Source organism: Enhydra lutris, unplaced genomic scaffold, assembly GCF_002288905.1.
Source record: "Enhydra lutris kenyoni isolate GAN:26980312 unplaced genomic scaffold, ASM228890v2 scaffoldscaffold16, whole genome shotgun sequence".
In the NCBI taxonomy this organism is placed as follows: domain Eukaryota; kingdom Metazoa; phylum Chordata; class Mammalia; order Carnivora; family Mustelidae; genus Enhydra; species Enhydra lutris.
Window position 1 is genome coordinate 4,826,746 of NW_019154100.1, and position 22,607 is coordinate 4,849,352.

At 40.4% G+C, this 22,607-nt stretch overlaps 1 protein-coding gene and 1 pseudogene across 1 annotated transcript in view; both read right to left on the minus strand.

Annotated features, from left to right (window-relative positions):
- The window catches only part of LOC111147246 (cyclin dependent kinase 6), a 230,870-nt gene that overhangs the window by 165,463 nt on the left and 42,800 nt on the right, over nucleotides 1-22,607 (minus strand). The window contains exon 2 of the mRNA XM_022503169.1: nucleotides 731-866. Within this exon, the coding sequence (XP_022358877.1) occupies nucleotides 731-866 (136 nt within the window). The remainder of the gene's footprint in view (nucleotides 1-730; nucleotides 867-22,607) is intronic.
- On the minus strand, nucleotides 6,125-7,293 carry LOC111147247 (annotated as a pseudogene).

The following is a 22,607-nucleotide window of genomic DNA, read 5'->3' on the forward strand; positions in this document are numbered from 1 at the left end:
CACAGTATAATTTACGTCCTGGAGTCATTATACAATTACAATATGCAACGTGCTCAAGGCAAAGTTTCAAATTATGTCCCTCAGAGTCTGTGAACGATCAGAAAAAAACTGAGCTATATTTACGACACTATACCTTCTAAGATTAGGGCCAGATAATGTACATAGAGATACTTTTCAAAAATTTTAATATGTATTAACACCACAAAGGTTTTTTTCACTCAGCTCTATAATTAATGAGCTAGAATATACCTCATTCTTTGAACATCTCACTTAGCTGGTACATTTAATTATCTACAGAGTTCCAAAAGCTCTAATTCTTGCAATATATATATATATATATATATATATATATATATATATTTTTTTTTTTTTAAGATTTTTTGACAGAGAGCGATCACAAGTAGACAGAGAGGCAGGCAGAGAGAGAGAGAGAGAGGGAAGCAGGCTCCCTGCCAAGCAGAGAGCCCAATGCGGGACTCGATCCCAGGACCCTGAGATCATGACCTGAGCCGAAGGCAGCGGCTTAACCCACTGAGCCACCCAGGCGCCCCAATATATTTTTTTTTTAGAGTAAGCTCTACACCCTGAGACCCTGAGATAAAGAGTCACATGCTCCACTGACCAAACCAGCTAGGCACCCCCTGGCAATCTTCATAGGAAAGAAATGCGACTGAGTAATGGACTATAATAGTGTGACTATTTAATCAAGCAGAGAGATGATTCTTGGTACCTTTATGGTTTCAGTGGGCACGCCAGGCTCCGGGACTTTATCCAAGTAAGTGGTCAAGTCTTGATCGACATGTTCAAACACTAATGTCAGTTTGGTTTCTCTGTCTGTTCGTGACACTGTGCATACATCAAACAACCTAAAAGAAAAAAAGAAAGAGATATTAAGTCAGTGACAACAGGCAAAGAAGTAACTTGTACATCTTACATATATCCTGCAATTCCGTCATACAATACGAAAAAAAAAAACCGGCAGTGTTGATCACTGTGATATGTAAGGGTACCTAATGGGATCTGATACTCTAAAAGTAATCTGAGATTCAGGAGAGAAGCCTTGGTTAAGTGATGACAAAATCCATAGCAGCAAAGAGAAAACAACATAACTGGAGCATAGGAATGTTTGCCTGGAGAGTTTCCTTAGTTAAGACCTTACTTACGTACAACTTGCCAATGGAGATAGCTTAAAAAACTGCAGCCTAGGAAAAATAGGGTTCTTTTTCGCACACAGTTCAAGAATTATTAAAGGGACAGATTAAGCATTCTTCGGAGTTGCTGGGTTCTGCGATGAAGATTTTTCTGGAATTTAAGGTGTCATAATCAGGCCTATGAAAATAAGGATGATGAAATACAGAGAAATTTGGATTATTTCTAAGAGAGACTCTCATTCTGGTGAATCAAATCATTTCCCTGGAAAGGGCATAAATACTTGGTTTAAAAAATTCCAAATAGCATGCTAATGAAAACTGAAATTTTAACATTTTCTGCAGGAGAGAGGCGGTATTTGAAACTGCATTAACAAACTACATTACCCTTAAATAATAAAGACTGATTAACAGACTTTATAATTAAGTTCGGATGGGCGAATCTAATGTCTTCCATACAATTCCACGACTAAGTCAAAACTCAAGTTTTTAAAAGCAAAGCCGTCAGTAGTCGAGAGCATTTTCAAGCCCAAGGACAAATTCTTCTTTACTTTGAACCACAGACAGCACACTATCCAGCACATGAGACGCTCACCACGTTTGAATAATTAAACAAACCACCTGTAAACAAGCTGTAAGTAAATGTGACAAGAATGTAATATAAATACTAAGGCTAATAAAATGCTATTCTTAGTCTTTTCTTTCATTTTTAAAAACCGAATAAACACTCTTTCTCTTCAAAGAAACTAACCATAAATGTGCACATAACCCGTCACTAGAATGCAGGGTTGACTCTCAATTATGTACTTTGTATATTACCTCTGTTGAATTCTTAATGCCAAGCTGGTTCACCATGTCACCCCACTGCATTTCTGGGCTAAATGGGGCCCCACAACATTTGGTACTTTTCTGTGAATTTAAATTAAACTGTAAAATAAACTAAAGAACACTATCATTAAGGCTGGTGGGATGAACACCACCACCAACCACACACACTTCACAGCCAGATCCATGCTACTCTTTAATGATGGGCAGTTGGGAAGAGTTCTACAACTCCACTAAAATCAATCAAGATCAACTGAATTTCTTCTCACGTTTATCTACTTCTAAATATTCTGATTTTGGCTCAATTGGTTAAGCTGCCTCCAGCTCAGGTCATGATCCCAGGGTTCTGGGATCAAATCCTACATTGGGCTCCTTGCTCAGCGGGGAGGCTGCTTCTTCCTCTCCCTCTGCCTGCCCCTCCCTTGTTTGTGCTCTCTTTCTCTCTGACAAATAAATACATAAAATCTTAAAAAAAAATACTCTGATTTCTAAGTTTTTGTTTTTGTTTTAGTTATTTATTTGAGAGAGCACAAGCAAGAGAAAGAGCACAAGCTGCGTGGAGGGGACGGGGAAAGAGAGAGGCAGATTCCCTGTTGAGCTAGGAGCCTGATGCAGGGCTGGGTCCCAGTACCCCCAGGACTATGACCCGAACCAAAGGCAGCTGCTTAGCCGACTGAGCCACCTAGGTGCCCTGATTTCTAAGTTTCAAAGATTTCATTTTAGTATTTATTTGAGAGGGAGAGAGCAAGTGTGCACACAGGCCTGGGAGCAGGGGGAGAGGGGCAGGGGGCAATAGAGGGAGAGAGAATCTTAAGCAGAGTCGAGCCCGACTGGGGTGGATCCCAGGACTGGAAGATGATGACCTGAGCTAAAACAACGAATTGGATGCCCAACTGACTGACTCATCCAGGTGCCTGATTTCTAAGTTTTATTATAAAAAAAAAATTTTTTTTTTAAAGATTTTATGTAGGCAGAGGGAGAAGCAGACTGCCTGGTGATCATAGAGCCCAATGTGGGGATTGATCCCAGGACCCTGCAATCATGACCTGAGCGAAAGGCAGATGCTTAACCGACAGAGCCACCCAAGCACCCTTATTTCTAAGTTTTAATCAACTACTTCTAAACTTGATTTTTTTGAAATCCCAGAGTCTTCTGATGTCACTAATGTGACTTATTCTGGAAAACTATTCTGATAAAGCAAAAACTCTTACCAAATTTATTGACAATAATGCCATTAATCATGTGAGTGCCACACTGTGACAGTGATGACTGCCATCACGGATGAATTCGCCACTTGGGAAGTTTATCAAAATAATTCCATCAGTTTGGTAAAGTGAGAGAACTACCATTTATTCATGGGCTCCTTTGAACCATCTTCTTTCCATTATAAAACCCACATACTTTGCCAGCTTCGCCTTTATCCTTCCTTTTGCAGAAGAAAAAGCAGTTCCACAATCACCAAGCTTTTTTCTATAGGTTACTTCTATTTTTGTAAATGAGATAAAACCACAGTGAATCAAAAATGACATGTACTAAATTCAAACACAAACACGGAACTGCAGCACTACAGTAGTGCTTCTTAAATGTTCCTTTTAAAATGTTTCCACTATAATTAATACATTTCCTTCATGAAAAAAAATATTTTTTTTTACCACTGCCTCAGGGCAACACTGATTTTAGCAACTCCAATTTTTCCTGCACTTACAGTTTTAAATATATGACATTTCAGTAATTTCCAGAAGAAAAGAAAAAGTTGGACGGGGACATAACTGGATATAAAATAATCATAAAACGCTGCTGAACCAAAAGGTCGCCTGCTTCCAAACCGTTGTTGTTACCTAACCGCGGTGGCAGCAGGCTCTGTTGCTTCATTTTACTGTTCGTGTGACACAATTCAAGAATAACATCTAACCCACCCAACTTACTTTCCTCAAAGTTGTATTATTCTCTTCAAAATATGAAGACTCACTGATGGTACCTAAGGCAACTGGACTCCACACGTGAGATGGGCAGAGGTGAGCTCATGGAAACCACTGCCCATTGCTCGTGACGATAAGCCATGGAAAAAAGGCACTAATTTTAACGGGCAATTTTTTTAAAGATTTTATTTATTTGAGAGAGTGAACAAGAGAGAGCGCATACAGGAGCACAGGGAGGGGTGAGGGAAAGGGAAAACTCCCTGCTGAGCAGGGAGCCCGATGCGGGGCTCCATCCCAGAACCCTGGAATCATAACCTGAGCCGAAGGCAGAGGCTTAACTGATTGAGCCACCCAGGTGCCCCTAACTGGCAATTTTTAAAATGTGGAATTTTGGGGCACCTGGGTGGCTCAGTGGGTTAAGCCTCTGCCTTCGGCTCAGGTCATGGTCTCAGGGTCCTGGGATGGAGCCCCGCATCGGGCTCTCTGCTCAGCGGGGAGCTTGCTTCCCTCTCTCTGCCTGCCTCTCTGCTACTTGTGATCTCTCTTTCTCTCTGTCAAGTAAATAAATAAAATCTTAAAAAAAAAATAAAAGAAACAACATGTGGAATTTTAAAGAGGTATGTGTGACTGTGCATACATAGCATACAACATTCCTGTATAAATTTTAATGTATTTAATTGTTTTATTCTTCAAGGTTACAAAAAAAAATGGCGTTAGGTAGAAGTGGCTCACGCTGGTTCAAGGAGCCAATTCTTTTGATTTTTATTTTTTTAAGATTTTATTTATTTATTTGACAGACAGAGATCACAAGTAGGCAGAGAGGCAGGCAGAGAGAGAAGAGGAAGCAGGCTCCCTGTGGAGCAGACAGCCCGATGTGGGGCTCGATCCCAGGACCCTGGGATCATGACCTGGGCCGAAGGCAGAGGCTTTAACCCACTGAGCCACCAGGCACCCCAATTCTTTTGATTTTTTTTTAAGGTGCTATTATTTTGGAGGGTGGGCATTCTGAGATCAGATTTTAGAACTTTATTTTACAAGCGGAGATCGTAGTTTTCATTTTGTACTAACACTTCTTCTCTACAGATACAATTTGACATTCACATCTTGAAAGCAAAAAAAAAGAAATCATCAAAATAGAAGATTACCACAGCATAGTCACATCCTACTGATAACGGTTACACATGCATGTTTTTTATTGGTCTCCTAACCATTGTTTACCAAGGTTCTCTAAGCTTTTATCTGTATGCAACCCCAGAGAAAAGCAGTTTACCAATTTATAATTTAGTGATCATGATCAGGGTAAATGACACTTGCAGTGACTAAATACATGTCACTCACTGTATAGGTAATTTAGGTCTCTTCTATGTCTCCACTAAAGTACTATCGAATTATCTAGGAATCAAATTTAAATGAAATATCCTAAAGGTAGCTCACATGATGGGTATAAACTAAATGATCTTACCCTAAATTTATTCCTTGCTCCTCAATAAAGTACAGTGACTCCAGATACATATTCCACAGGTGCAATGATTTCTTTTCTTCTGCCAGTGCAGAAATGTAATTTGTACTTCCCAAAAGTACCTTTCTCCATTTTTCTGTGAAGAGAGTTTCCTTTTGTTTGCCTTTGTCTTATTTTGATATAATTCACAGGTTTATAAACTTTTCCAGTGACTTTACTTCAGCATTTACTTCACCAGGTAACATTTGAGAGGATATTTTTATTTTACAGGTTAACTATTTTAAATTCACTGCTAACTAAGTTAATAGTAGTAGACAGTTTTCTTGTAGAGAGTGATTCTACATACACTGAACAGATGCCTGGGAGCTCTCATCAACAGGTTGTAGCTCCTGTCCTTTCCCTGTATTTGAGAACCACATACTACTTTATTGCCCATGCCTCAGGTACCAGGCCACAAAGGATTACTGGAAGGAAAAGGAATATGGCATCAAATTGGTCATTTCTTCCCACCCCTTCCAAAAGGCACAGACATTTCAACGGTGAAGTTTTCAAGTGTTCTTAACTAGAATGAAACAGGAGTTTTAGGGGAATTACTGATTTAGTTGAAGGGAGAAAGCAACAAGTAACACAGTATTTTGGAAAAGTGTAACAATTTTGTGAAGACTATGTATCAGTTCATGTTGCCCTAAGCTTTGCCAGTTTTTAAATGATTTTTTTAAATGGCAAGGGAACGGGTTTAAACTTGGGAACTAAAATACAGGTCAGTCCATTATCTACATATTCTTCATCTTGGCCACAATGTCTTTCAAGCTTTCACCAGAATCTTCCACAGTTACCTCAGGTATAGAACCTTCTTGCTTTTTGGGAATTGTATATGGCAAGGTCAATCCTTCAGGTAAGTTGGGAACTGGGCCTGAAGAATTGTGCAATTCCTCTTCTGAAACCTCAGATACCAACTCAATACCTCAACCATTGTCTTCACCTATTATCTCTTGCTCTTCTTGAACAACCTTCTGTTCTTGTAGTCTTCCTGTTGCTTCCTGCAATTTCTGTCAACACACTAAGGATTTGGCTTCATGGACCCAGAAGGGAAAAGAATCGTGCACTGCATAATATCCAAGGTAAAAACTCACAGTACCAAACTTTAACAGAAACTTTTAACACATTTTGCACCAAGATCCCAGCAACTATGCCGACAGTGGCGGGAAGACCGGCTGCACAGCACCATCTCATCTGAAGGTCTTTTCATCAGTATTTACAGCAATTTGGTGGAGCCCATGCCAAACAAGCAGATTCTCCAGGAATTATGAGCTGTATATGCCCTGAAGCTGCATTTTCACTGACCCCAGACTCTAGCCACGTTTGCCCAAGTTCATTACAAGCCATGTTTATTGTCATCCAAGCTTCCAAACTGTCCCCACAGCTAAAAACTGGGTCAAGGGGTTTCCCCTCTTCTCATCCGCCATTACTTATTCTTACCCATGCAATGCTGAAGGTCTTCTACTGGGGTTATACTGTAGTTGTCTACTTCCTAAAGAACATCAGGGTTAATGTTCCTCAAAGCATATACTGCTGCTTGAACTTCACTTAATCCTGCTTGATTGGAAGGACAGGTTGGAAGAAAGGTCTGTTCATACTGGCCAGCTCCTCCTTGTCGTGGCCAAAGAGTAGCAATATAGCGAGGCCACCTCAACGGTCACACAACTCCGCCAACACCTACTATCGCTACAGCAAGGGCACAGATTTCCTCCCCGCAGTCCATTCCAATTCCCATTTGGCTCAGCATCATTAGGAACCCTGTAGGGGTTCTGTAGGGGCCTCTGGGCCCAGCTTCTTGATGAGAAGGCCGCCCACGGCCTACCGACTTCTCTCCTGGGTGAGTTCCCACTCCAGCTCCTGGGCCCACCGCTGTGACCACTCGCTCCCCAGATTCAGCCATGGCTGGGACCCTGGCCGCCGCTCTCCTGGCGCTGAACCCTGGGAAAGTGCTCCCAGGTCTCTGCCGCTCCCGCGGGCCTCCCACCCTACCACCTCCGGTGCCCCGCAGCCATCGCTCCCTCCAAAACAAACCCTCTGAGCCTCCTTCCTCTATCAGGTCTTGAGAGATGGGCCACAGCAGGGCCAGGGTCATCAGTGTCTGGAGCCGGCGGCCCTGCAGGGTTGCCTTTCCAGCCGGTTAGGATGCAGGTATGAATTTCATTAGGAAAATGCAGCATATTACTTTCTCCTTAGAAATTCCCAAGTGACATCAAGGGAAGGAGAGGTCCTGGGAGGACCCGTAGGACACCCATCTTTTTTGGCTCCAGTGCTGATGGTTAACCCCTTACAGAGCCACGACTTCACTGAAGACATTTTGGAAAATGCTGCTCTATGCTAATGTACAAGATCCAGTCTGACATGTTTAGTGAATACTATCATTGTAAAAAAAAAAAAAATAAATAAGTTATATTAGTCTATATAGTTTACACTATATTATGTGTAGGAAATGCATTCTGAGTCAATGATTATAAATACAGGTATCCCCCAGTCTTTGAAAGAGCACGCCACTACCCTTTTACTTTTTTACCAAAGTCCTACATTAGTACACCTGTTCTCACTAACTGAAGAAATCTCAGAGGGTTTTTGCTTTTAGGAAAAAAGGAGAAAATTGAAAATAGCACTCAATATGTGAGCCTTTACAGAGGCAGCATGCACTGCAAACAGTGAACAGGGGACACCCTCAGACTCCTTCTACACAAGGATACTCAGCCTCAGGGCATCAAGTCGCCTTAGCTTTTGGAGGCTCTCTCTGAGCATCTGTGCTTTATCTTGATTTATTTTGTGCACCCGTTAGCAAGATGTGTCCTAAGGTATCAGAAAACCCAAGAGAGGTTCTGGGAACACTCAAAAGACTTTCCACACAAATTAATGGTAATTGATTCTTCACTTTACACCATTTCAGCCTACAAAAGCTTTCACAGGAACATTCTACTTTCAAATAGCAGGAAAGGCCTGTATTCATCTGAGGAATTTTAGAACATAATATTTATGATGCTTTATTGTCTACAATGACTCCCTCTGGAATTACCCCAAATCAAATAAATAACAGTCAATGTGGTGGGCAATAAAGAGGACGTAGATGTTTTAATATAACAAATAAGTCTCACATAAAGCAACTGAGCTAAAGCAAGAACTGAAATCCCTGGTATTTGGCAGGAGGTTAACAATCTGTAATATATTTATATAAAATCAATGAGGAATGTGGCCAGGCTGCCTAGAACCCCTACACTTACAAAACAAAAGAGCCAGACAGGTCTGAACATCTGAACAGAAAGACTGGAAAGTAACTTTAACTATGATTCCTTGTGTTGACCAACATCTTGAGACTTTCGAAAACTTTTTTTTTTTTTTTTTTTGCTATTCAGTAAACTGACAAAAATACCATTTCAATGATTACATGACTGCAGTTCCATAAGCAAAATACATTCGCACTGTGTTGAATGTGAACAAAATATCTCAGATGACTTTCAGAGGAATTCAAAACCACCATTCGATATGCAACCATGAGAGCTTAGCTTTCTGTGATCCAAGGGAATGTTCAGAAGTGAAAAGTTGTTCTCAGCATTCACTAAGTCTCCGAACCCAGCTGAGCTATGAAAAACGCAATCCAAAAAAGCCAGCTAGGTCATTACCGTCTCACAATTAAGCCAGCCCAGCCCCTAACTCTCCCATAAAGTTGAGTTCTCTCCCTGTCTCTATAGTCCTGACCCCTCACAGCCCTCAGCTTTCCAGCTGTCCTAGTGATGTCATTATCTCATAACAAAATATCTCCGTGAATTAACTCTGCATCCTACCCATTGTAATTCTTAATGACTGCTTCCTGTTCATATTTTCCATTTAACTTGCTGTTCTGGATCTTTGTGGCATAGGCAAGCTGCCTTCATCTAATGGACGGGATTACATCCAACAGGCTTGGGATTTCCAAAGATTACAATTTATAGAGGTCTCCCAAACAACATGCTTTGTAAACACAAGACCTGCCTTTCTGCTGTGGTTATAATAAAAGGGAAATCTGCATTATTTGCTGTGATTAAACTTTGACCTGTCACAGGAAGTTCTATGAGGATTTTTTTCCTGTCACTTTTTTTTCATAGTCTTGAATGTTTGGACATCAAATAGTTCAAGAGCTGAGAGATGTCTGGCACAGCTGCCTAAGGGCGCTAAACAAAATTTTATTTGAACTACAGCCAGTCTTTGGAATTGAAAAGAATTCTTTTTTATCTTTCTCTATAGTCCACGGAGCACATTCTGTGCCTATAGCTTGCACGCACCCAAGGTTACGTTCACGCATCCTGCTTGCCCTATGCGGCTGGATACTGGCCAGGGTGTTCTCCACTTGCTCATTAAATGGGCTGTGTGTGCACTTGTTCTAAACCAACACTGAATGGTGTTAACTCCAGAGGTATTTGCCACCAACAATAATGAAAATGCTCCTAGAAGGAACCTGCCGTTTCCACAGCGTCCATAAACCTTTATGAGTACCTACCACATGCAGGTATAGTACTGTACGTTTTAGAGATTCCGAAAGATCTAAGATGGGTATGGTCTTTAAGATCTTTACCATCTAGCTGGGGGAGAGAAGACTGATACATACAACCATAAGTAATGGTGTACGGCTGTGTATCAGTTCCAAACAAAATCTATAAACGTAACATGAAACATCAAAGTAAATTTATTCTGCATTCTTTTTTTTTTTAAAGATTTTATTTATTTATTTGACAGAGAGAGATCACAAGTAGACGGAGAGGCAGGCAGAGAGAGAGAGAGAGAGAGAGAGAGGGAAGCAGGCACCCTGCTGAGCAGAGAGCCCGATGCGAGACTCGATCCCAGAACCCTGAGATCTTGACCTGAGCCGAAGGCAGCGGCTTAATCCACTGAGCCACCCAGGTGCCCCTCATTCTGCATTCTAATATTCAGTAGACATCTGTGATGTCTGCCTTTCCGACACCTATTCCCTCTTCTGTAAACCATATCCTCATTTGTTTTTGACGAACCCTTCCTACTTCGTTAATATGGCTGTGGGGACAAGAGTGTGTCTTGGCATGTGACCTCCCCTGTAGAGAGTGAGTGACATGGGCTGATTCAGGGATGGACAGGACCATGTGAATCAGTCCCAGGATTTTTACTAGAACTTTTGGGAGAGTAGAGCTCTCTTTATTCTGGGATTACCAAACTGGCAACATCTAAGCCTGCAGCTGCCGATGGCTGACTTTGCCACCACTTTAGTGAGCATACCATGGACTGCAGCCAACAGGGCCGACAGCCAGCGAGGAGAAATGACAGGCAAGAGATTCTGGAGAACAGTGGTTAAGCACCGGCCCCACTTGTGCCGATACAACCCGGGATTTATTCGTTATATTAGCTAGTAACACCACTTTCACACTTACCCAGTTTGAGTTGCGCTTCTCTTACTTACAAAAAGAAAATAGTCCTAAAACATTTATACGTATCTTGAAATGATTAAAATTATTTTGAAACATCAATATCTGACCTCAAATATGTCTTACATTATATTACATATTACATTACATATTACATTATATTAGAAAAAATGAATTAAGGTCAAGCATATAAATAGCAGTAGTTTCCTCTAGGTGACTAAACCAGTTCTGACTGGCTGGGACAATTCCCCTTATATTGTCCCTCTAGGCACGTGTCCACTGGACAAGGGTAACTGACAGCTCCAGAGAAGACGAATTCATCTCTCCTAAGGATTCTGTTTGAGGTTCCTGGTCTGACTACAGAAGCATTTTGTGGAGAAAAGGCAGAGAAAGGCAGAAGACAACATACGGACGAGTTCACAGCATATTAGGAATATATAACCTAAAGCAGGAAAGGACTCAGTGGGGTAAGAGGAAGTGAGGAGGCAAGGAGAAGTATTTAAAAACAACATAAAGTTTTAATTTAAAGTTTAATTTAAAGGCTGCATCCCGATGAGATAGGTTCTCCTAGAATCCTGATTTACGCAACCTCGCTACCTACTGCTGAAAAGGGGACACGCCCAGGGAAGGTGACCCTTGGGCAATGCAGAGCTTAGGGGGGCTGACCTCCCTGTAGTCAAAAATCCACGTGTAACTTTTGATTCCCCCAAAACTCAACTTCTAATAGTCTACTGCTGACTGGATGCCTTACTGAGAACACAGTGGAGTAACACATATTGTGTGTGTTATATGTATTACATACTGAATTTTTTTTAAGTAAAGTAAGCTGGCGTTCGCTTCTGCAGCACATTTACTAAAATCGGCCCCCATGCAAGGATGACAGGCAAATCTGTGAAATGGTCCATATTTAAAAAAAAAAAAAAAAGATAGCAAAGAAAATGTTATTAGGAAAATGATAAGGAAGAGAAAATACATTTACAGTACTGTATTTACAGGGAAAAATCTGCATATATGTGGATGAATGCATTCAAACCTATGTTAATCCAAGGGTCAAGTGAAATGTCAGATCGTAACTCCAAAGCAGGGAAATCTCTGGTCATGCTGCTAAGGTCAAGGCTACCATCATCTTATGAGGGAATGCAAAGTCAGCATCTCTGATTTACTAAATCACTTGGTTCTTTATAGCCTTAAAGAGAGTGTTCATAAGAAAGTTTCGTGGTTCATATTCTTTTAGTTCATCTTCAGAGTTTCTACTAATCTGAGTTTCTACTAATTCAGAGTTTCTACTAATTGGGTTCTGGTGAACCAAAAAATGTTTTACAAGTTAAATGGGAATCCCCCAAATTGGGCAAGCTTACAAGATACAGGCTTGCATAACAGTAAATATTTAAAACAGAGCAAACAGTAAAACTCCTATATATGGAAACACACTGCTACCATATGACAGCAGATGACAGGACAAAACTGGTATACTATTAGTGAGGACCCAAATAAGCTCTGTGGAAATCTTAATGGGCATATAGGGGGGCCTGCGGACAACTCTGCTCATTTTCAAGATGAATTCCTGAAATGGACATTAAGCAACAGAATCCAAACTTCTTCCCTAATCCACAGCAAGCACCAGAGGCACTCTTGCGTTATCAAACAGTTCTTTGAACTGCTAAGGCATTTTGTCTGAATGAAAGGCAGAGAGAAGAATGAGGTAGTAGCATCACTCTGTTAGGCTAACTGTATGCTATTATAGGAAAAAGGAAACACTACTTCAGAGCTCAAACAAATGAGGAAATCATAAAAACATATTTGTTCTCTTACAGGGCAGAGAATGGTGGCAGAGGCAAAACAGTCAACACGTGTATTCTAAGTCACCAAGCAAATCACTATCCACAAGTCAAGAGACAGAAAACACGGGCAGCCAGACGATGCTGAGCTGATTATTTTTGCTGAGTCCAGTACCAACATAAAATAGTTCCGTATGTTCAAAAAGAACGTAAAGTCGACTGTACAAAAAAGAAGAAACCTGCAAATTGAAAAAATTAGGAACTTCTCCGTAGGGATTAGAATAGACACCATTGGTCACCCCCACGACAGCACAGGAATGAGCTACTAATTACCCTATTACCTGTTGGGTTCTGCACTGAGACTCAGTTGCCTTACTTCCACAACAGTCAGCTTCAATTTGCCCTTGACAAACATAGGTATGTTGGTCAAAACAAGGGCATGACGAGAGTGAAAGGATTAAGAGACTCCCAAATGTGTAGCATTTGGTGAGAAATGGGTTTCAGGGGCCCTAAGTCCTAAACCCTCCTGGCAGGTCAGAGGTTGCAGATTAGCAAACTAAAGACAGCCTTTAACTGGAAAAGCTTCTCCACACTTGTTTACCCTGTTCTTTTAATTCTCCACGGCACCTGGGACAGCAGGTGTTCAAGAAATGTTTACTAAATGAATTAAACTTCTCAGAACTGTAACTCAGGGAGAAGTCAGCAGTGAAGTAAAAGAGAGGATCTTCAGAGATGTCGACACGAAAGAAAGCATGGCACCCTGAGTAAGCCAAATCCTGTCATTGAGGTGAAGCAAGGACATACACTCATAAATTGCATTTATTAACTAACACTGTCAGTTTGCTCCCTATCTACTCGCTACTACTACATTATTTGGACTTTTTCAGTCCTCACAACAATTCTATGAAATGGTGCCCACTTTACAAATAAAGAAACAGACGTACATAAACAAATGTTCACCACAGCCTCACTCAGAATAGCTAAAAATGTAGAAACCACCCACGTGTCCATCAATGGGTGCATGGATAAAGAGAAAGTGGTATATCCATGTAACAGAGTATCATTTGACAATAAAAAGGAATGAAGTACAGATACATGGTATGGCATGGATAAATCTTGAAAAGATTACACTAAGTGAAAAGAGCTGGTCACAGAAGGCCATATATTGCATGATTTCTTTTATAAGAAAGGTCCGGAGTAGGCAGGTCCATGGAGACTGAAAGTGGGTTGGTGGTTGCCTAGGCCTGAAGGTGCTAGGGCAGGGAGAGGAACAGAAAATAATCACGAATGGGTACCGGGGTATTTTCAGGGTGATAAAATGGTCTAAAATTAGATCATGGCGATGGCTGGACAACTCAGTAAATAGACCAAAAACCACTGAATTTATTTATTATGTTTATACAGATAAATTTGATGTAGGTAGTAAAGTGTATCTTAATAAAGCTGTTTAGAAACAAAAGGAGGAAAGAAACAGCCAGAATGAGGTTCAGTACTTTGCCTAAAGCATGGGACCGTAGGTGGTGGAGATAGGATCTGAAGTCAGGCTGTCTGGTTCCAGAGTGGAATTTCCTAACCACTGTGCAATCCTGCCTCTGCAGCACTTGGGTCAGAGACCTCTCTATGGCACAGTAGGCACACTGGCTGACGGGAGCTGGCCTCATGCCAACCCCCAGAGGCCTCTGGTAAACCTGGACATAGTAGTATATGCTTTTCATGCTGGACTGAAAACAATACGTGTTCAGAAAATTCACAGGAAAAATAAAGTGGAAGACTATTGATCCCCCAGGCCCTCTTACATCCTTCCCTTAACTAGTTAGAAAAATGACCCACTTCAGTTCCCCCAACAGAGCCAGAAAAAGATATTCTAATCTCAAAAATACAAGAGTTAAATGATCTTTTTGAAAGTAAAGTCAACAGCTCTGGCTTGAGTCAGAGAGAGTGCTGGATTCTGGAAAACTTTCAACATTCAGTTCTGTCTCCATTTCTGACCTGTAAAAGCCCCGTTCTCCAGCTTTGGGCCTCTCTTGAGGAAAAACGACGAATCAGCCCAAACTAGGCAGCTGTCTGTGCTGAAGGCTGTCTGCTGGGTCTTAGAAGAAAGCTAACCAAACTTTACCAACACCATAAGCCAAAAATCTTTCATAATCACATCCTTAGGAGGTGAGTAAATTTATCCCAGCACTAAGTCACTCAGGTACTTAGGATTAGGTTCTTATCTAATAAAACAACCACCGAAGTGAGTTCCTTTTAAGGAAACATAAAGGACTGTAAACATATGAGAAAATGTTAAACTACAGTAATAACTTAATGAAACATAAATGAAAACATCAGCAATACACAATTTAAGTTCCTCAAACTGGGTAAGGAATTTTTAATGATAAAATGGCATAGCATCTGGAAGGGTTTGTGAAATGGATCCACATCACTGTGGGAGTACAAATTGGTAAAAACAACACAAAAAACCACAACCAAACAAACAAAAACCTTTCTGGAGAGTAATCTAGCAAGATAGATGGATACGTAAATAGATTCGTATAGATCACATGGCCTTTAAAAAAATGATTCAGATTCGTATTTGCTGAACTGGAAAGGTGTTCATAATATATTAAAAGAAAATGAGGGTTTCAGAAGAATATGTACAGTTTGATTCCGCATGTATGTATACACAATGGTTGAAAGATGAATCAAGATGCTAATGGTGGTTGTCTCTGGGTGATGAGCTTACTGAGCTGTGTTTCCTGTTATTTGCCCAGATTTTCTACAATGAGAGCGTATCAATTGTTAATAATAAAAAAGAATCATCATTTTAAAAACAAGAATTATAAAAGCTTCTTTTCTCATTTAAGTTTTCTTTCTCCCATCACTCACATACTTTTCTTCAATCTGCTCCTCTGCGTTACTGACAAAATCCTGCTCCTCAATCCTGAAATGGCAAGTTCTAAAATTAAATTATGTTAACAACGTAAGTTCTTAAATTGGTTCTAGGAGAAAAAAATACTATGTATGTATTACTGCCTCAGTGAAGGGATGAGATTTTAATCTTTCTCCAATATGTAGCAACTCCATAAAAGAGCTTGTAGGAGAAATAAAACTACTTTCTGATCCCTGGCTAAATGTTAGGGCAAAAGTAACAGAATTATCATGATATAAAAGAGAAACAATGAGAGCCCATAAATTCTTTTTTTTTTTTTTTTTTTTTTTAGATTTTATTTATTTATTTGTCAGAGTGAGCACAGGCAGACAGAGTGGCAGGCAGAGGCAGAGGGAGAAGCAGGCTTCCGCTGAGCAAGGAGCCCAATGTGGGACTTGATCCCAGGACGCTGGGATCATGACCTGAGCCGAAGGCAGTGGCTTAACCAACTGAGCCACCCAGGCGTCCCCCATAAATTCTTTAAATTACTCTAATGTTTATCATAGAAACCAGAGAAAAGTCCTACATGAGAGAATTATGGAATTTTGAAAGTATGGGGAACTTCACAGATTATCCGGTTCCATACAATTGTTTTACAGAGAAAGAAGCACAGGCTAAGAGAATGCAGATGGGCAAAGCAACAGAAGGAGTAAGAAACCTGGGTCTCATGACTAAGAATTCAGTGCCCTTTCTAATAGAACAAGGTATAAGCAACCAAAATAACAAAAGTGTGTTTTTCCTTAAAAAAAAAAAAAAAAATCCATTATAAAAATTAACATCTAACATCTTACATTCTATTTTATTTTTTTTAAGATTTTTTTTTTTTTTATTTATTAGAGAGAGCGAGCGTGCACATGTGCACAGGGGCAGAGGAAGAGGGGGAGAATCCTCAAACAGACTCCCCAGCGAGCACATACGGAGCTGATGTGGAGCTTGATCCCAGGACCCTGAGATCATGACCTGAGCTGAAATCAAGAGTTGGCCCCTCCAACCGACTAAACCAACCAGGCCCCTCTAACATATTACATTCTAAAATTAGATCTGTTAAAGCCAAATTTCCAAAAACTACTGTGTTAAGAACTGAAAAAAGGAGCACCTGTGTGGCTCAGTCAGTGAAGTATATTCTTTTGGCTTAGGTCATGATCCCAGAGTCCTGGGATCAATCGAGCCCCTTGTCAGACACCCTCCTCAGTGGGCAGCCTGCTTCTCCCTCTATCTCTGCCTGCCGCTCTGTTTACTTGTTCTCTCTTTCTCTCTCTCTGTGTGTCAAATAAATAAATAAATAAATAAAATATTTAAAAAAAAAAAGAACTGAAAAAAAAAATCTATAAGTAAAGGAACCATCAGGAAACTATATTAAAAGGTAAGAAAACAGAACATAGTTGGAAAAGTTAAAAGAACTGACAACTTTATCAACTGCCAAACTTAGGCATCTGAAATTAGGTTGTTTTGTTCAGATGTAAAAATGTGTAATATTAAGTTATGATTTAGTATGCTTACATATAAATTTTATTTTAAAATTTTAATTTTAAAGTTTTAAGAGTTTAATCTTTGTTCTAGGACTATTTCGTATAATAAGGTAAATATTTCATGTTGAGAGCAGTTAAAAACTAAAGAAGAAGAATTTGTACATGTAGCTCCAACTACATGTCCCCTAAGGAACAATATTTCTTTTGCAAAGACATTGGAACAACTCATATTTAGACTCTGTAAGGGAATTACCCACATAAGTGAGAATTTTTCATACCTGATTCTTACCCACTTGTAAGCCCTCAAACAATTTTTAAAAATAAAAGTTTTTAATGGGATTCTCTGTAGCATGCATTGAACATTTTCTTGGCTTTTTAAGCACAATATACTGATTGTGTTCTACACAATCAGTTCTACAAATGGATCATTTGTAGTCATTATTGTTATTACAAAATACAATCATTTATTTAATTTGACTGCATTATTATGATCCTTTGAGTGCTTTCTAGGAACATTAACGTGAGGCTAGGAGAGCCACACTGAGAGACATTATACATCAAGCTGTCAAAAAACAAAAAAAAAGAATGTGGAAACAGCAAGGATAAGCTACTCACCACCTACAAAGGAAATTCAGTACATTAAGAGCCAACACCTCATCAGAACCACGGAAGACAGGGGCCTGCGGGGCTCAGTCGGTTAAGGGTCTGCCTTTGGCTCAGGTCATGATCCCAGAGTTCTGGAATGGAGCTCTGCATCAGGATTCTTACTCTACCAGGAGCCTGCTACTCCCTCTGCCTGCCCTTTCCCTGCTTGTGCTCTCTGGCTTCCCCCAATGCACCACCCCTGCCCTGGTCAAATAAATTAAAAAAAAAAAAAAAAAAAAGAACCATGGAAGACAGAGGGCAGTGGATGACACATTTAAAGACTGAGAGAAAAAGCTGTTAACCAAGCATTCTATATCCAGACAAACTATCCTTCAAAAATGAAGGTGAAATTAAGACATGCTCAGATGAACAAAAACTGAGGGAGTCAAAGAAATGCTACAGGGAGTCCCTCAGGTTGAAATGAAAGGACAGGAGAGTTACTCAAAGCTGCATGAAGAAAGAAAGAACACTGGCAAAGGTAACTAGCTACATAGGTAAAAACTTAAAAAGCCAGTATTATTGTAGTTTCTTTTTGGAACTATTTTTTTCCCTAATATGATTATAAAGACAAATGTATATGACAATAAGTATCAATCTATGGTTGTACAATGTATAAAGATGGAACGTGTGACAATAATAGCCTAAAAGGGGGTGGACGGAGCTGTATAGGAAAAATGGTTTTCATATACTATACAAGCTAAGTTAGTGTTATTCAAAACTAAATTGTTTTAGGTTTAAGATGTTAACTATAATCTCCAATGTAATCACTAAGAAAAACTGTTTTGAAACTATCTCCAGGTCCTGAGAAATATTTTCATGAATCTTTTCTCTATCATATATGAGCCCCTAGAGTGAGCCTAGGACTGCACCTGAGACTTTTCACATGCAAACTCATTGAATTCCGTTAATAACCCAATTAAGTGGTTATTATTACTTTCATCTGATAGATGGAAACTGTAAGACACTCAACCAGGATTTCAATTAGAACCTTCACATGCTTCTTTCTCCTTGATCTGGACCTCCAGTATCTAGAAGCTCATGGTCCCATTCTTTTCCCACCCAATGCACCACCACCTATGCGACACAGCCAACAACAAATGATAATTATCTCCCTCGTGGCCAAGACTTTATATAGTACCTACAGGTTGCAGAATCCCCAGCCTTTCTCTCCAAAACAGTTCTTTCCACAAATGTCACACTCAGTTACCTTTTGGACAACTTGAACCAATATTCTCAACATCAATTTCAAAGTGTCTAGAACACAGCTTACCCCTGTTGGTGAACCACACCACCAACCAACCAATTTTCTAAGTCCAGAAACCTTCAAGTAATCCTAGGTTATTCCATGACCTCATAATCTAACCAAACACCAATTCCACCACCTAAATGTTTCTCTATCCACTGCTACTTCCTGAGTTCAGGTACCCATCACTCTTGCCTAAACTTCCATAGAAGGCCTTTATCCAGTCCCCTGCCTCGCAGAGACCTGGTCTGGTCCATAAACCTTCCACATTGTACACCCAGTCGTAATACCAAACAAATGCTTTTGGCCAACAAACATTTACTTAGTATTTGTTATTTTCTAGCATTGTACGGGGTGTGCTAGGGATAGAAAGATAAAAGGAAGAAAGACATTTTCTTAAGCTGTTCAGAGTCTAGTGGGCAGGCAGACATGAAAAGATGAATTATCAACTAATGTGGAAATGCTGAGGTAGAGAGATATACAAGGTATTTTAAGGGTAATAAAGGGAGACCTAACTCAGACTTGCAGGAAGGAGTTCACAGAGGAAGTGACAACTGAACTTACACAGGAGTTGCCCAAGAAAGTGGTAAAGAAAGGGCAGGAGACGGTGTGGACAGAGGACAGCAAGAAGTCCCACTAGAGAAAAACCTTGTATGCCATAAGGAACTTTCATCCTGTGGAAAACAGATTACCTACTTCTGATTTTTAAATGGCTCGTTCTGATGCGCATGGGTAAGAGGGGAACAGTGGCAAGAAGACCAGTCAGGAGACTGTTGCAGTTGTACAGAGAAAATAAAGAGGGCCTGTCCTAAGGAATTGGCAGCAAGGACGGAGAGGAGAGTACAGATTCCAGAAATATTTAGGAGGTTGAATTGGCAGAACTTGCTAAGTGTCTGAATGTGGCGGGGGTGGAGGGATGAGGAAGGAGGAGAAGCCAAGGATGACTCATAGGCTTTTGACTTTGGGGACTTGGTGCCACCCCATGAGATACAGCACTGTTCCCAGACCTTTGGTTTTCAGGGAACTGTAAAATTTCCAACAAATTTTGGGCTCTGACAGAATGTTGTCAACTGAAGACATAAATGTACCCTACCATCTACTACCAACATCATTTCATTAGAAAAAGCACATTTTAACACCCAAAATGTAAACAGATTTAGCTTTCTGAAAAATTCACCACAGGGCCCTTATTTTTCTAATTTCATCACAGATGAAAGGAAATTGGTACCAGGCCTCAGACCCAAACTGGGAAGCCCTGAGAGGGAGATAGAGCAGAAGTCTGGTCAGCAGTAAGATGATGAGTTGAAGGCAGAAGAATATAGAGTCCCTGCCCTCACTAACTCACTAGCCCTAAAGAGATGTTTATCTCCTATACATTAAGGGTTACAAAAGAGTTCAGGAGTTATGGAAGCCCTGAAGAAGAGGCACTCCTACGTCCCTAGAGAGGGGTGTAGCTGGGGCACAGGATCTCAAAGGATGATCTGGAATTTGCCAGATAAACAAGGAAAGTTTGGCATGGTCTGGGCAGAAGGAACAGCATGTCCAAGGGTATGTAGGTATGCAGGAAAATTCATATTTGGGGAATTGTGGATAGTTTGGCATGACGTGGTGATTATCTTGGAAAATGGCAAGAGAAGAGCTGGAAAAGTACACAGAAGTGAAATTACAAAGGGGTTGGTAATCCAGGCTAGAAGTCTGGAAATTATCTTAGGAGCACTGGGGAAGAACCAAAGGATGTCACTTACAGTAGGCAATGCCATGGCCACATTTACCACTTGGAAATACACTCTGACTGTAGAGCAGAAGTTGGACTGTAGGGGATAAAACTGGAGGCGAGGAAAACAAGTTGGAAGTGTCTGCAGAAGCCCAGGTTAAGAAATACGGATAGATTAAAGCAAGAGAAGCAGTAAAGAGAGAGAGACCAATACCACCAACAAATATTTACCGAGCTCCTACTCTCTTCTGGAGGTATCAACATCAGTGAGACAAGATCCCTGCTCCCCTTGGAGCTTATTTTCTATTGTTGCTCAACAAAAAGAGAATCACACTTTACATAAATGTTTTGTAATTAAAATATTCACCAACTCTCAGACGCTTTCACAAGTCTCTCTATATGCATGTTTACATATGATAAAACCACTTTTAAATTGCACTAAATGTATGTGACTTATTCAACCATTCCCCTATTCTTGTAACATTGGCTCATTACCTGATGGCAAACTCCCGTACGTGACATCGCAAAAATCAAGAGTTACATACTTTTCTGAATCAAAATACACATACTTTAAAAAAGTTCTTGATCCAGGGGCGCCTGGGTGTCACAGTCAGTCAAGTGTCTGATGCTTGGTTTCCACCCAGGTGGTGATCTTGGTGTCCTGGGATCGAGCCCCATGCTGGGTTCCACGCCCAGTGTGGAGTCTGCCTGGGATGCTCTCCCAGCTCTCCCTCCATCCCTTTCCCCTGCCTGTGTATGCACACACTCTGTCTCTCTCAAATAAATTAATAAATCTTTAAAAAAAAAGTTCTTGATCCAAATGGCTCTATAGAAGAATTGCATTAATTTATACTCCTATGGTAACATCTAGGAGGTAGAATCCCTAGGATGTGGTGGTCAACCAGGATGTAAAAGCTGAAAGAAGGACGATGAGAATGATTTTCAGAGGGCATCACCGTAGATAGCGGTGCTATTTCCAAACAGCAGAAGAAAAGAAAAGAGAAAAGATGTGAGGAGTAGTTAACGAGTTCGTTCCCAAAGAGATGCATTTGAGAGGTTTATGACATTCAAGTGTTCATGTCCAGGGAAGAACTGTAAACACACACTTGCAGCTTTGGATACGGGTCCAGTAACAGTCTGGAAAGTCAGAATCCTGGGGACTGTAAGATGCAACAGAAAGAGCAGCGCCCCTGAGCAAATCAGAGACGAGCAAGGACGCAGCTGAGAAAACAATGTCACCAAGAAAACAAGGTAATTAAGAAAATAATTTCACTTACAATAGCATCAAAAAAAGAACAAAATAAGAATAAATTTAAGAAAAGAAGTTCACTGCATGCTGAAAACTAACAATGTTAAGAGAAATTAAAGAGGATCTACATAAGTGGAAAGACCTCTGTATTCACGAGTGAGAGGGACTTGGTGTTAAGGGGCAGTACTCCCAAAATCGATTTGTGGCTTCCATGCAATCCGTATCAGAATCCCAGACTGTTAGCAGAAACTGACAACAAGCTGACCCTAAAACTCATACAGAAATGTGAGGGGCCCAGAATAGCCAACATAATCTTGAGAAAGAAAAAGCTGGAGGACTTCTCAATTTTAAAACTTACTAGACACTATAGAACTCAAGACAGGGTGGTACTGCCATAAAGACACACATATAGACCAACAGAAGAGAATGAAGAGTCCAGAAATTAACTCTAGTGTGTATGCTCATCTGATTTTCAACAAGCGTGCCCAAAAAAGATGGGGAAAGGATAGACTCTTTGAGGAACAATGCCAGAATAACTGGACAGTCACACACAAAATACTGAAGTTCGATCCGTACCTTACAACATACATAAAAATTAACTCAAAATGAATCACAAACCTAACTGTGAGAGCTAAAACTATAAAACTCTTAGAAAACAACGTTAAGAGTAAAACTTCATGACCTTGAGTTAGGCTATGGTATCTTGGATAGGACACCAAAGGCAAAAACAACAGAAGAAAGAATAGGTAAATTGGATTCGTCAGATGACAGCCCTTTGTGCTATAAAGGACATCATCAAGAAAATGAAGTGCCAACCCAAAGATGGG